Here is a 15,843-nt window from a genome sequence, read left to right as displayed (position 1 = left end):
ACGCTCCTTTTTAGACAGCATGGGGTGAGAAGCCAGTTTCTGTTGGACACTGTTGACAAATCATTACATATATCCCCTGCCATTGGCGCTTCTACCCTGAGACCTTTCCCTCCTGCTCAAGTAATATCTACTTGACACACGGTTAACTTATGTGGTTTTTATTTTTTTCTCCTTTTCAAAAGTTGATGGACATTGCATTTCAATTGATTTAGATCCCTAGTGACTTGTTTCACCTGTTTCCCACTATTTCCCTAAAAGTAAATATCCGTACTTAATGCCAGAGAATACCATTTAAAATCATCTTTGCATAATTACTAGTAGAAAGTTTATTAGCAAATGAATGCAAGGAAGGCTTATAACCATAAAATCAATGATGGGTCTAGCTAATCGTATCAAACCACTGCACTGCAGTATAACACTACTACACAGGATAATATACTGCTGTGAGTATTCCGAAACCATTGTCAATCAAACGGTAACGAACAGATACAGCTCCTTAGATACCCAACGGTCCTGCGGTCCGAAAGTACCCCCAGCTGTTGTGCACTAAAGAGCAAATGGGTTTCTCCTGGATAAGTTTCATGCTTCCATTTGTCACCAGTGTCTGAAATGAAGCTCAAAATAACTGAGGGAAGGCAAATCTGAATTTTAAAACTCAATCCGCAGAACACTAGCACTTAGAAAGTGAGCTGTCCCTTCTTTATAAATGTGCTTATGTTGTTTCAGAGACCTTTGTAATGAACAAGTAACATCAGTAGGCCCAAAGATGGATACTTCTACAGTGCTTCAGTGTCATCTCCAAAATAATTGTAAAATCACATAATTTGAAGTTGTATGCTGAAAAGGAGCATAGAATTTCGGATGCCACTTAATCCAACAAACTTTTACAAATAAGCATACTACGGCTTCAAACAGACTTGCCCAAGGCTCCATCAATGGTCAGAAACTGCTCTCTTTCTATCACTGGAATCAGCAGCAGAGCTTTTAAAGTAGACCCCCACCCCATCATTTATTTGATTTCTTGGCACTGGGTGTAGCTAGGACATCATGATTTCTTTTTAGTATCTCCCCAGGTGATTCCGGCATGCTGGCAAAGCTTCGGAACCACTGAGTTAAGGGTTAGGACCAGAATCACTTGGGATACTTCTGTCTATATAATTATGCCCCACATCTTCCCCAACCTACCAAAAGGTCTGTGAGGATGTATATGTGTGTGGGGTTGGGGGTGGGCTTCAGCTTGTTCGCAAAGAAAAGTTGCAAAAAACAGTTCTAACATGGTTCACCAACTCCACTTAAAACAATGAATTACTGACTCTACACCTCCTTATTACACTCAAGAATGTTCTCAATGATCATTTTAAAATATGATGACAGCAAACACTATACTTCCAAAAGCAGACTTCTAAAACGGAGGCTATTTGAACTAGAAATATAGAACCTATTGTTAGAAAAGTTACTCTTAAACAAACAAAAGAAAAACTATACTGAAATACCAGAATATTTTTAATTCAAAAGAAGCTGCAGATTTGAGTCTGCTTTACTCTCGGATTTAGAGCCTTAGCTAAATACGAACATTCAGGGATTACAGCTTACAGTTCAGGAATCAGCTTTTAAATAAGCACAATTTGATCTTTACTACTATTATCAGTAAGAAAAAGCATCATTATGGCTGTGAACTTGCTATTTTTAATTAAAATATAAACTTACTTTGTTTTTAATGTATCAGCTTTTAAAAAGCAAGTTTATAACCTACTTATATTTTCAGTGAAAAATGAAACTGGGGCTATTAATACTCTAGGGTAGTATTTACCACACTGTCTTCTGAAAACGAGTGTTCCCATGCCAAGGAGATGGTAATAATGTTTCCCGAAGAACACAGATGCAGTCAGGAGGATCTGTACCTTGTTTTTCATATATGCTTGAGAGATGAATCTTGGGATGTTTTGAAAATGCTTCTTGAATTGTTCCGGGCTATGAGGTCTCCCCAGAAATTTAAAAATAGTTTCCATCATCCTGAGACTATTAATGTTTGGTTAAGTATAAACCTGACCATATAGCTAGGTTCAATTTCTTTCCTTGTTCTCTGCTGAACAAATTTCATCATAAGGAAATTAAACCTAATAATTTGTTCTTGTTAGGCTGATTTGGAAGGAGAACTGAATTTTTATGTAGTAACACTGCAAAGCGGGGGGGGAAGCATAATGGATAAAGTCTGACAATGTCCAGTTAAATTTAAGTGCAGGTACACTTTGGTGCCAGCAGGGGACAAGCTGTCCCTTCTTCCAAGAGTAGCTTCCAAAGCAGTACAGCACAGCTTTAATGGTAACTCACAAATAACGAACTTCTCCCCCTGGAAATACCCAATAGAAGCACCTCCTTGTTCTTACTGTGTTCAGTCAATGGTTTGACAACATAGATCCATCAAAAAAGAGACGCACAATTTTCCTGAGCATCCTTAGTTGCTAACTTGGCTTCCCCATCTACCATGCATTCATTGCAGGATTGGGATGGGAATGGAAATTCATTCTCAGGTCCTAGAAATCAATATATACTTGACACCCAGTTCTTAAATATATCACTAATAGGGGAAACCAAATGTCTAAAATAATCAAGATAGCTTGGCTACTTTGAAAAGCACCGGGGCGGGAGGGGAGAGTCTGTCACTCAGCCTTGACAACCTAGTTATACTCACCATTTTATTGTGGTTCTAAGATTAGGTTGGCTGACTGTGCTGTCATCTAGAAATATTGTTGAGCATGAGCTATACTTTTTAGTAAGCTGCCCTGGAGATACCTGAAGGGGAAGGGGAATAGAAGAAAATGTCACAGTCAGTTAAACCTAGAACACTGTGTTTTTCCTCCCTTAGTTAAAATGTCAAAGATAAAGCATTACATAATTTCTTGCACTTCCTGAACTGCCTGCGTGTGTTAACAGGTGCAGCTGGCTCTCTAGGAAATCCAGTGAACAGTCTAGCTTCCACAGAAAGCAGTAGAGGAACGTGGCATACAACGTTATCCTTCCTGTGGTGCCCATAATGATCGCATCTGACAAGCTTCTATTACAAAATCTATCATTAATTATTTGGAGGGCAAAATTCTCCTTCAAAGCATTAAAAAAGAATCTATGCTCATACACTTCTTAAGCTCTTCAGTTAATGTGTAATTCACTTTTATAATTTCAAGAGCAAATACAGCACAAAAAATGAAAATGTAAAAAAGTTTACGAAGAAATTCCAGTGGTTTTTTTTCTTTTTAAGTAATGAAGAGCATTTGAGACTTTCTGCTATCGCTACCCTTATTTACTGCCGTACAATGTAATGCCTTAAGTAATATTGACAGGAGAGAACTTTATTGTAATGAATGAAAGCCAGAAACTAATAAATGTTCAGGAGACGGTGTGATGTCTGTAAGTCAGGCATTCTCTGTGCTAGGCCACCCTGCCATTAACAAGCTAGTAGGCCCAGAGGGCTCTCTGGGCCTCCGTTTTCTGATCTGGAGGACAAAGAGAATATTGCACTAGATTTTATGATTTCCAAAAACAAGATAAAAAGACAACCCTAGGAATCTAACTTTTGCTTCATGTTTACACAAAAGTGCCAGTATATTACTCAAGTGAAAGCTCCAGAGAATATTTTCCACTCATTTGAATGTTTTATTAATTTTATTCTACAAGTGATTTGACACATCAAGACAGTTTCTGCTCATGTTGCACACTCTCTGCCTGCAATGCCCTTTCTTCCTCCTGTCCCAGCAAGCTAGCCCCCATCTACCTCTGAGGACTTTTGCCAGCAATCAACTATACCACAAAATACAGGTCCTTTTACACAGCACGCCTCCAACGTAACACTTGCTACATGGCAGCATTTGCTTACAGGGTATCCCTCTCTCAGAGACAGGAAGCATCACCAGGTAGGGAAGAGAACTCTCCTCCTCCGGCCAGCTGCCAAGCACAGACGCGAATCTGGGGCACATTAAGCATTCAACAAGCACCTCCAACAAGCATGTAACAACCAACTTCTTAAAACTCAGTTACAATTTGGAAGTCAATCATATTACAGATTAGTGAGAATTTTCTTTCTCCAATGATATAGAAGTGGCAATGAACTTACAGAGCCCACTAGAGACATTAGCTTTAAAACACTTTAGAAGTATCCATTGATTTACCAAGAGTTCAAAAATAAATGTTAAATATTCTCATCTTTAAAATATGACCAATATCCACACCCCAGTTACTTTAAGTGTTTAAACACAGCAACAGCATAGCAATGACTTCTCATGGGTGTGTGTGTGTGTCTGTGTGTTTTAAATAATTCAGATGAGCCTTCCTTCTTCCTATTGATCCCATCCCATTTTACACACTGTCATACTCTCCCCTCGCAGGATTCCCAAGTACACAGAAGGCAGGGAGAAGAGCTAATGATGCTTTTTAAAGAAAAGAACATTTAAAAATTGTCAGTAGCAACAATCAAAAATATCTCTGTAGTATATAAAGTGTCATTTCCTTTGTTTCAAGATTTTTTTCTTCAAAGCCACCAATTTATTTGTTATTAGCAAAAAGTGCCAGAGCTTACTTTTTGAAAAGCATTACTATTTGGAAGACTAACCTCTACTTCATGCCAGAAAATCTGAAACTCTATCTCAACTCTGTTTCTTAAGCTATTTAGTTATTTAATGTATAGTCTTATAACTATTTATTGAAAGAAAATCCATTCGTTCAAGTATTTTATTCTAAGTGGAAGGGGGTGTCCTATAAGGTCACTACAGGGGATAAAACAGTATATACAACTGTGGGATTACAAAAATCAAGTTTGATCAAAAACCTACATCCAGGGGAATGGAAGGCAATGTCCCAAGATATAGACTCGTTACAGTTAGAAATTTAGGTGGTGTTTTCTTTCATTTTCTTGCACTAAATTTTTTTTCCTATTATGAAGTCATTATTGATTTATCCTTTAAAATATTAAAGCTAACACACTGAAAAACTTTAGATGTTGGTCACACAGCCCTAGGGGACTCAGAGGCATTTCAGTGACTTAGTCAGTCAGTCACTCACTTCAGGTCCATCGGGTAGGCACAGCCAAAGAAACACTAGCACACACCCGTCAGTTCCAGCCTACTCTAAATTCTGGCTTAAAACAGATCAGGGATTCAAGGGAAAGGGCTAGTTTTCTTTTTCTTTAAACAAATTACTCCCAAATTTAAAGGTGACCAGAAAATATGAATGCAGAAGCCTTCTGCTAGCTAATACATAAGCAGGGGACTTTTCTTTATCAAGAACACCCATGCATTCCTTGGACCCGAAGCTGGCAGAATGAAGTCACGGGGCCAGGAGGTAGTAGTGGTCATCAGATTACTTTCCCCTCAAATTACCCAAGAATTTAGGGCAACCGTCCTCTATGCTTGAAGCCTTAGCATTGCTGATTTACAACTTCAATAAACTATAATGGTAAACATTATGATATAAAAGGTAAACAATGAAAAATCAACTAGAAAAATACTACTGATAGAATGATATAAATCTTACTTCATTTACTCAGTACAAGGAATAGAGCAGATGGAATGCTACAGTCTTTACAAGAAGAAAGAGGGTATTTAGAAGACTTAAGACTTGATGGGAAGACTAGAACAATAATCATGCTTAATATGATTAGTAAGTCACAATCCCAGCCTTACTGTCAGAGGTCAGAAATTTGTTGTACCCTGCCCCACCTACAGGCTTTTCCCTGTGCTAAACGCCTCTGGTTGAGACTGAAGTTCACTTTTTCTCTCTCCCTTTTTTTAAAACAAGACAAGCTTTGGATATATATTAAGAATTGACTTTTAATTAACTTAAAATTTTCTAACACTTTATGCATTGAGACTATCTATTTGTAACACTACACTAGTAGAGCCATATGGAAGGATGTCTGGTTTGATTAGAATTCTTCAAGGCCTTCAAAGGAAACTGCATTTATAGGCTAAGTATATAGGTATAACTTTAAAAATTGTCTGCATTAGTATCGTCAATCATATTGAATCAAAGCCTTAAATTCAGATTTACACGTTAAAATATACATTTTATATTTGAATTTGGGCTAACCACCTATCTATCTTATCTCCTTCTTATACTCTTATTAGAATTAAAGTCAGGCAAAAAACAAAACCAAACTTCCTAAGACTAAAGGTCAGGAGAGAGGAGAAGCAGACAGGTGTCTGACAGATGAAGACTGGAGAAGAGGGTGGTGGAGACCCAGCCTGTCAGAGGAAGCACAACCTGGATGCCTAGAGGAGTGATGCTGGGGAGAAGAAACGAGCCTGTGTGTCTACCCAAAGTGGTCCAGAACTCTGAGGGCACAAGGGATTCCGGAAGACAGGGAGAACATGAAACAAAACACAAGAAGTTCTGCTGAAACCCCTGGCTAGTGGTGTAGGCCCACTGATTGCACCACATAGGGATTCAGATGTCTGCTCTGTGGAGATATTAAACTGCAAAGCTTTTGAGAGTATAGATGCTACACTTGGGACAAAAATGTGTAAAATAAAACACCTATACAACTCTGCTTCTGGAAAAGAAGCAGTTATGTTTGTCTGCCCCAGGCAGAAGAGTGGAAGATTCTTCTCTGAAAAAATGCGACTGCCTCCAAGGAAAGCCCCCAGCCACGGACATTATGGATCCCAAAGCTGGTTTGTTGCCCCCACAATTCCACTGAAGCCAACTGGCTAACAAATCTTGTTCACACGTGGTATTTCTAATTACAGATTTTTGCGCAAATAATGTGTGCCTTAAGTTAGTTTCCTATGTGCTCTATAAGCATTATGTAAGCATACACATTCCTATGTATATGTATATGTTATTAATGTGTGCAAATTATTCGCCCCCAAAAAGACAGATTTTAAGAGACAGCCAGGGACACAAAGACTTGAGGGAAGATTCCAGTGAGAGACCAAACCAATAGGAAAGCGGAATTAGATGGGAGTGATAAAATTCAGAAGCAAGAGAAAACATAAAACATTAAAAACCTTTTCTTAAACACACTCAGAATGATGCAAAATTTTATCAGTGAAAAAACCAAATGCTGTGAAACAGAACTGACAGAAGTAAACTCTTTACAGAGAACAAAACATATTCAATAGAAGGGTTGGAGCAAAAAGCTGAGGAAATATCTAGAAAGTAGGAGACGAAATAGAAAATAGAGAGGAAAAATAAAATAACATTGCAGAAGACTGTTCTATAGGGTTCAACATAAGAAGAACAAGTACCAGAAGGAAAAATTAGTATTATGCCAAAAATGGAGAATTATTTCATTATTACATAAGTGCCAAATCACTGAGAATTGTGGCAAAGTTGACCATCAACAAACCAAACCCATCTCCCTGCCATCCAATGAATGCCAACTCATAGCAACCGTCCCTGTGAGTTTCCAGACTGTAACGCATTATAAGAGTAGAAAGCCCCATCTTTCTCCTGTGGAGCTGCTAGTGGTTTCAATCTGTCAACCTTTTGGTTATCAGCCCAATGCATAACCACTGTGCCACCAGGGTTCCTTAACCATGAAAGTTACTGTTATTCTCACCGCATAGTCAGGTATACATTGTTAATACACAAAATTGTCGGGTTTTTGTATTATTGTCAAAAATGCCAAATGAGATAGTTGATAGGGGAGGAGTAAGTGCAATAAAGACAAAAGACAATAAAGAACTGTCTTAAAAAGTGAAAATTAATCTCAACCTAGAATTCTATAGTCTTTAATTTTATTTTTTTCAGTTAAGTTATATCTCTAAAAACTCTAAAAACTATGTAAACTTTCCAAGGAAAATGTGCTCTGATAAAATGAGGGTGCCTAACCAGATAGTTAAAGGAGCCCTGGCGGGATAGTGACTCCTTGCTGGGCCACTGAGAAGTTAACAGATCTAAACCACACGACTGGCCCTCAGAAGAAAGATGAAGCTTTCTACTCCCATAACGAGTTAGTCTCGGAAACCCATGAGGCAGTTCTACTCTGCCCTATAGAATCACCCTGGGTCAGAATCGACTCACTGACGGTGAGTTTGGATTCTTAACAAGACAGCTATAAGAAATCCCAGATGACTTCAAAGGGGCATCACAAGAAAACAGGCACAGAGCAAGCCTAAAGAAAACAACCAAACCAACCAACCCAGTCTCCATTAGAGCTGAATGACAGAAGGCTGGAGAAAGTTATCTTCAAGGGGAAAAAGAAACAGATGTATTTCAGCAGATGAAAACCACTTGATAGGCATCTGAAAACTATTACAGCATTGGGGGAGGGGCGGGGATAGCTGATAAAAAACAGGCAAGTCAAGAATAAAATTAGGAAATTAATTCTAAACACACAAAAATGAAGACTTGTATGTAAAAGCAGGGAGAGGTGCAGGAAGCTACTGCACTTGGCTGAGGGAGAATGCTTATGAAGAAAAGGGGGTTTATCCTGGAGAAAAGCTAAGTGCTCAGATTTCAGAAATATTTGAGCTAGAGGAATTGGCAGGACTTGCGGTGAAATAAATGAAGAGTTGCATAAGGAGGAAGCAAGAGTACCACTTGACTCAGCAGTGAACAATATTTGCCTAGTCCTGATAATGCAAATGCTAATGAATGAATTAATGGGGAACAAGTGATACAATATTTCCTGACACACAAGCTAGTTTCAAACAAATAAACAAGAAAATGTGAACAAGAGGAGGGAATGGGGGAAGGAAAGGTGGTCAAGGTGGAGTGAAGAAGCTAAGCTCATGCCTAAGTAAGTCCAGATTGCAAGGAAAACTGACTTAGCTTTATACTTGTGTTCTGCTGGTTCACACAAATTACAAACTTAAGGTAGATATTTATATTAAAATCATGTTATTGAAATTTATGTTAAAGCCCCTTAAAAAGAGGTGGTAATATTAAGCCCCAAACACTTCTGAATAAATTTGATAATTAGGAAAGTAGAAGAGCATTTTTTCTTAACTTTTCAACTGTTTACTTACATGGTTTAAATGGTTGCTCTTCCTCTTTTCTCGCACTAAGAATGAAAAAAAAGTAATGGATCAATTCTGATTCAATGCCACAGAAAATTAAAGTAGTAGCTAATTATTTGATAGATTATCTATGTGCAAAAACTGAGAGAAAATTTCCATTCTATATTTTCTTTTAAAAATGTCCAACAAAATTTATAAATTAAAATTTATAATTTATAAATTAAAATTTGAAAACTCAAGTTTTATTTTTTGAATTAACAGATATTCTATACTAGGTGCAAATGAAAGTTATCTCCACCTAGAAAAGGTAATATCCAGGTGGGATGTTAGCTAATTACAAGTTTACCTTGTTGCATACCAGAACCACTTCCCAATGGAATTTTCACATTCTACATTTACTCCCAGTTTATTCTTATAACCAGATCCAACAGATGACAGCTCAAAGAACCCATTTCTGGCAAGGGACTAATCTCTGGATGCATTAGAATCACTGAAAGCATCCTGAACCACTTATTGGTATTCTACTAAAATATTACATTACAGAAAAGATAAATGGGTCTTCTTCACCCAATCGGAAAGTAACGCAACCAATCTTATATTTGAAAACCAATGTGCAAACTGAATCAAACGTGATGTCTACAGCACACTATCAGTTGTTCTCCAGGAAAGGCCTGAGGAGGACTAGCAGATCTGAAGAAGGCTGTAGGCTCTGCCTCGATTCCCACGCTGATGCCTTTAATGGATGGCAAGCAGCCTGGTTGGCCTGCCCTCCTCACAGGGAGAGGGATGGGTAGCTTTTCCTTTACTGTTTCCTTCCTATAAATGTGAGAGAGCAACAGCACATGGTTCCCGAAGAAATACAACATCCTGTCCTTGACACAATGGATGTATGGACTGTTATAAGAGCTGTTAGAAGCCCCCAATAAAATGATTTATTAAGAAAAAAATTTGGCCTGGAAGAAATACAACATTCTAACTAGAAATGATTAGTTCAGAACAGGCCAAGAACACACGGGCTATCAAAACCCAGGTTAAAAAATGTCATTTTTTATTGCTGCAGTGCTTTTCATATGATTCTGGAATCTGCATTTCCCATTGTCTTCTGTCATAAAAGTAATCACCTGGAAAGGCAGTCATGCGTGGCACTTTAACAAACACACTAGGGCTGACCAGTAAGGGAAGCAGGGAAGGTTTTTAGATGTGTTGAATTGGGTTAGCTCACCTGGATTCTTATTGGAGGGCACAGGACATTTACACTAGTTTCACACACTGAGGCCAACCCTCTGGGGAAAATCAGAGTTGTTCAGACACGTGCTAGAAGTGACAGCACTGCGCGAGACACAGCCTTACATTAGGGTGACAGAGTTTGGACATCAAAAACGAGCTGAGCAGCAGAAATGCAGTTGTCAGCTAGGCTATTTTGATAAATATGCAAAATAAGACCACACTCACACATTCAATCCTCAATTATTATTTTTTAATTTGTTCAAATGAAAACCTAACTGCTATATAAATTTAGACATTCGCCCTTAAAACACGCAGTGTTGGGAACTAGGGGTAAAATGGGAAAGTAAGTATAAATGCATGACCACTACAAAATCAAGCAGTCAATGAACTGGTCCACAAAGAGCTGTGGCCAAACGTGTAAGCAGGAAGTCTGCTCTCATGAGAGCAGTGACCACTCAAAGAGCATGTTCCAATATGACACAGGAATATATGCAGCAGCGACAGTTCTGAACTGAGGAATGAGGTCTTCCAAATAAATACTGTCTATAACGCATGTCACAAAATGAAAACTGAGTTTCAACCTGTCCCCTCAAGGCAAAAAGAATGACATTGTCTTACCATCCGTCTGAGATTTGCTCAGGAAAATTGTGCTTGCCCGTGGATGGTCAGAAGGGTTTGATTCAAAAGCTAAATCTGTGCAGGAAGAAGAGGACAAGGTATGATCACTGAGTTGAATAATTAAAAAAACAACAACCCAAAAACATTTTTTTAAAGCTATCCACAATTTAATCTTTAACAGTCCTTGGGAATGTTTTAATAACAAATATGTAAGAAATAAAGGCAGTAATATGAAATTCAACTGGGAAGACACAAAACGTAATTTCTCTATGTGCGGAATACCATTGGGCTATTTCTTAGATTTAAAAAAAAAAAGACACCTAAAAGATGTAATGCAAGTTATAGATAAGCCACACATATTCAGAGCCTCCCGCATTCTATCAAATAGGAATGAGTACAGTCACCTTCTTTTAGACTGATATCTCTAGCATATTCCAGGCATAATATCTCAAGCAGCAAGTGATATCACTAATTAATGTCAGATAACAACTCAATATCAAATATGCTAATATCAAATAGGCAGTATTCTTTACAAATTCAAGTGGCTAACTCTAATTCCACACAAGAACTCATTTAGTTAGCTGTGAGTCTGGGTAGGGGGCTATTCATTGTGGGAGGGGAACTGGTGCTTCAGTGAGATTCCCGTTAATGCACCTCAATCACAGCCATTACACTATCTATGAAGGGGCTTCAAAACGTTTGTGGAAAAGATGGAGTTAAAAGGGAATGGAGCTTCTCCAGAGTTTTTTGAAGCCCCCTTGAGCCCCTGGCCACCAGGGTGTTGCCAAGCTGCTGAACAGGTTTCAGCACTGCTTCTAGGCAAAGAGAGACCAAGAAGAGAGTCTTGGAAACCTATTTCTAAAAACAACCAGCCAATGGAGCACAACAATCTCACTGTGCATGCGGTCACTATGAGCTGTGGACAGCAGCTGGCAACAATTCATCACAGCAGGTTTGGGAGGGCAGCAAAAAGGTTCCATGTTCTTATCTACAGGAACATAGCGATGGCAGATTTGTATGGTTTGCTCTCAGTTTTCAATACTCATCTCCTCTTGTTTTATGATTTCAGTAAGATCACAGTGTAGCATGTAAAAAACTCTGGCCCTCCCTTTGTACAGAAAGGTCTACCTGCAGTCCCCTTTGCACTTAAGTGGGAGGTTTCCACTGGGCAAAAATATAAAATCGGTTCTTGAATTTTAATAAAACATTTTAAACAAAATCATTATATGGATGGAAGAGTACAGTTATCATGAGACCAATCAAGCTGGTAATTCTCAGCAATGTCTGTCTCTAAACGAGAACCAGGACAACATCCATAGATAGTACAGGTTAAGGCAGTACTTCCCACCTCATATGTTCTATTTTTATTTGTAGGAACCTCAGTGGTCTGACTGAAATACAAAACACTATATCCCTGGTTCTCAGCAAATCACACACACGATGAAGTAGTAAAATCAAATCAGTCTAATACTACACACTGAACCAGAAACTCACATTCTAAACCAACTTTGTTCTTTATGAAAATCCTTGCACTCAATCTATCCGGGCATTTATTAAACTGCTTTAGAGGAACTCTTGTATTGTTCAGTATTTTTAAATACGAAACCCATCAGAAAATTATTCTTGAAGTTTTTTGCTCTCACATGAGACAATGAAAAACCAAATCAGTTGTGTGGAAACTTTCACAGTTCTGTCTCTAAAGTGTTTACAAGGATCATGACTCTTTCCTATCAAAATAACAAATCATAACATTTAATCTAAAAGAAAAAGCATAAAATATTTGTACAAATAGCTATATATTCTTTATCAGTGCCTATGACCTAATAAAGTTTAGATCAGAATATTTTAATGGAAGTTCAGGAAATCAAAGAGCCAGCTTAAAAAAAAACAGAAAAACACATTAAGATGTGCTACTGTGAATCGAAACACACAAAGAAGGCTAGGTAGTGACGACATGTAGTGTGTATGGGGAGGTCGGGGTGGGTAGCTTAAGTGACAATATAAGCTGGCACTTTCTCCCCTTAACCCAAGGTTCTAGGGTGGGCACATGGCCCCAGCATGGCCAATCACAGCTCCCAGTACACTGAGATCACCAGCTATTAAGGAGTCGTAGCTCTCAGGCTGCTGGAGGCCCCTCTGCCAGCACGAAGGACAAGCCTTTTCAGGAGAGGAGTGGGAACTGAGACAGGTTCTGATAAAATCATAGGGCTCTTGGGTTAACTAGGTCTAAGTGGCTGTGAACTCACTGGGAATAAAAGGCCTTTTTTTAATTTAAGCTACTTCAATATAAGATTTTCTTTAACTTGCAGCTGAATGAGATGATCAATTAGCAGTACTGATGTCAGCAGTCTGAACCCACCAGCTGCTCTGAGGATGAAAGATGTGGCAGTCGGCTCCTGTAAAGATTGCAGCCTTAGCAAGCCTGTGGGGCAGGTCGACTCCCAGCATCCCCTCAATGAGATGGGGTGGGGGTTTTTCTGACGCCCCGCTAAAGGTAAGGGATGGGTGAATGCCATTTGCTCATTCCTCTAACAAATACCTTATCAGAAGATATGTGTTACTAGAGCAGAAACTTTCAAGTGTCAAAATAATACCTTAAAATACTACCCATAATAAAACCTCTCAATTACTAGTCTTGCTTTTCCATAATTAAAAAAAAAGCCTTCTATCAGTATGCAATTCAAATCCAATGTCATTAATGACTAATGATCCTACTTCTTTGCAGCGTATTTATTGAGTGGATACATACTAAGCCATCAGAGTCCCCGAGTTAACAGTTAAGCGTTTGACAACTAACCAAGAGGTTGGCAAAGGTTGGCAGTTCAAATCAACTCAAAGACGTAGGTGAACCAACAGCCACAGAAACTCTGGGGTACACAGTTCTACTTGGAAACGCATGAGTTTTCTGTGGCTCAATGGCAACTGGACTGGTTGGTATAGGCCCATTGCTATTCCTACGCAGGTATGTGTCACTCTGTCCACAAAACATGCTGTGAAACAGAACATTATGGAATTTGGATGCTGAGTAAGCATGATATTAAAACCTCAGGAGCCTGCCTCTGGCTGGCTTCACTATCACTGAGGTGGCTTGCGGCTGCTGCCGCCAGGAAAGGCGGGAAGGGCCAGAGGCACGGGCTCCGCAGTGGAGGGGAACACAATGGAAAGGCGCCCGGCCTGCTGTTGGTCAGCCTGAGTAGCAGCAGCTGCACAGTTCAGAGGCAGCTTTGCTGTCACTACCACTGCTGCTGACAGAGCCCAAGAGGGGGGCACCCAGAAGCAGAGCCTCTGCTTCTCTTGTCCTGCCCACAGGACAGAGCGTTTGACAACTAACCAAGAGGTTGGCAGTTCAAATCAACTCAAAGACGTAGGTGAACCAACAGCCACAGAAACTCTGGGGTACACAGTTCTACTTGGAAACGCATGAGTTTTCTGTGGCTCAATGGCAACCACTGGGCAGTGGTTCTCAACCTTCCTAAAGCCACAACCCTTTAATACAGTTCCTCATGTTGTGGTGACCCCCCCCAACCATAAAATTATTTCTGTTGCTACTTCATAACTGCAATTGTGCTACTGTTATGAATCAGGTGACCCCTGTGAAAGGGGTCCCGACCCACAGGTTGAAAAACCACTGCCTTAGGGGATCTAGGCTTGGCAGGCCTGTACTTTATTTAGCCAGTCTCTATTGTTAGGGATGTAGGGACTTGCGAAGTTCTGCTTATACAAGATGAGGAAGATCTTCACATACACTGTTTTATTTTAAAAACTATCTTAATTTACTATCTTTTAAATCAAAAGGTAGATAGTTGTACAGGGAAAATATGCTGCTAAGACTTATTTAAAATGAAGAGGAAGGATTGATTGCACTTTGAGGACTAAGGTGTGCCTAACCTAAGACAGGATATTTTCAATCACCTCTCTGCATGTGAAAGCTAGACATTAAGTAATGAACTGATGGTTAGAAGTTATGATTAAAATTATATTTTACAAAGACCTATCAACTTTTTTGTCAAATTTATCATTTAATGTGATATGATTAAGTGATATAGGAAAAGTAAAACTAAAAAAATTATACTCAGGTTTTGATGTAAACATTCCTTGAAATTAGGAGAATCTATATAATGCAGTGACACAGAATGCTTTTCCCCTAAGGCAGCAGTTCTCAATCTGTGGGTCGAGACCCCTTTGGGGGTTGAACGACCCTTTCTCAGGGGTCACTTGATTCATAACAGTAGCAAAATTACAGTTATGAAGTAGCAACGAAAATAATTTTATGGTTGAGGGGATGACCACAACATGAGGGTCACGGCACTAGGAAGGTGGAGGACCACTGCTCTAAGCTTTCAGTAATGGCCAGATCCTCTCAATTGCAGCGATGTAAAAATACAAACAACTTCAAATAAATGAAAAGTGTTACTAAAGGCTCAAAATGTTCAAATTATACTATGTCAATCAAGGCCTTTTTCCTTGTCAAAATATTAGGAGGCCAATCACTGAGATTATATGAATTAGAAAATGCATACTGACTTCAATATATTCCAATAAAGAGAAGGTGTCAGCAGTTTCTGCCTGGCAACTGCTTACTAAAAGGCAGACTACATTTACTGAACTGCCCTATCATTCCTTGACTCTATATTATAGACATTTTGTAGCCTATATCACAAATATTTCCAGTCTTACAATTACCATGTACACTCTGGAGACTTTATCTCATTTCAGACTCCACACTTACACCCAACAAAATTCTGGAGTCTCCAGCTGGCCTCCCCAGAGGGCACACACCACCAGGCTGAGCAGGCTAAGATCCTGTACTCCACGGTCTCCTGGACAGCACCTTGCTTCTGCTTTCCTAGCCTTTGTCAATCTTCTGCGCTTTGACTTCCAAGCCTTCTGTACCTGCCCTTCCTATGTCTCAGTGTTGCCTTAATGTTTTAATCCTCATTCCACATTTCATTGACCAAAATGTGATATTTGAGTACAGTGAACCCTCGCCACTTCGCGCTTCGACTTCCGCGGCTTCACTCTATCGCGGTTTTTGCGTAACAGC

At 39.2% G+C, this 15,843-nt stretch overlaps 1 protein-coding gene across 1 annotated transcript in view; it reads right to left on the bottom strand.

Moving 5' to 3' along the window:
- CCNYL1 (cyclin Y like 1) overlaps positions 1-15,843 on the bottom strand; it is an 84,649-nt gene that overhangs the window by 14,473 nt on the left and 54,333 nt on the right. Inside the window, exons 3-5 of the mRNA XM_045296748.1 lie at positions 10,800-10,874; positions 8,964-8,998; positions 2,693-2,793 (exon numbers count right to left, since the gene is read on the bottom strand). Coding sequence (XP_045152683.1) covers positions 2,693-2,793; positions 8,964-8,998; positions 10,800-10,874 — 211 coding nt within the window. The remainder of the gene's footprint in view (positions 1-2,692; positions 2,794-8,963; positions 8,999-10,799; positions 10,875-15,843) is intronic.

The sequence above is a fragment of the Echinops telfairi genome, unplaced genomic scaffold, assembly GCF_000313985.2.
Source record: "Echinops telfairi isolate 266 unplaced genomic scaffold, ASM31398v2 ScPeMD7_3;HRSCAF=10, whole genome shotgun sequence".
In the NCBI taxonomy this organism is placed as follows: Eukaryota; Metazoa; Chordata; class Mammalia; order Afrosoricida; family Tenrecidae; genus Echinops; species Echinops telfairi.
The sequence above is the reverse complement of the archived record's forward strand: the minus strand, read 5'-3'. Positions and strand labels throughout refer to the sequence as shown.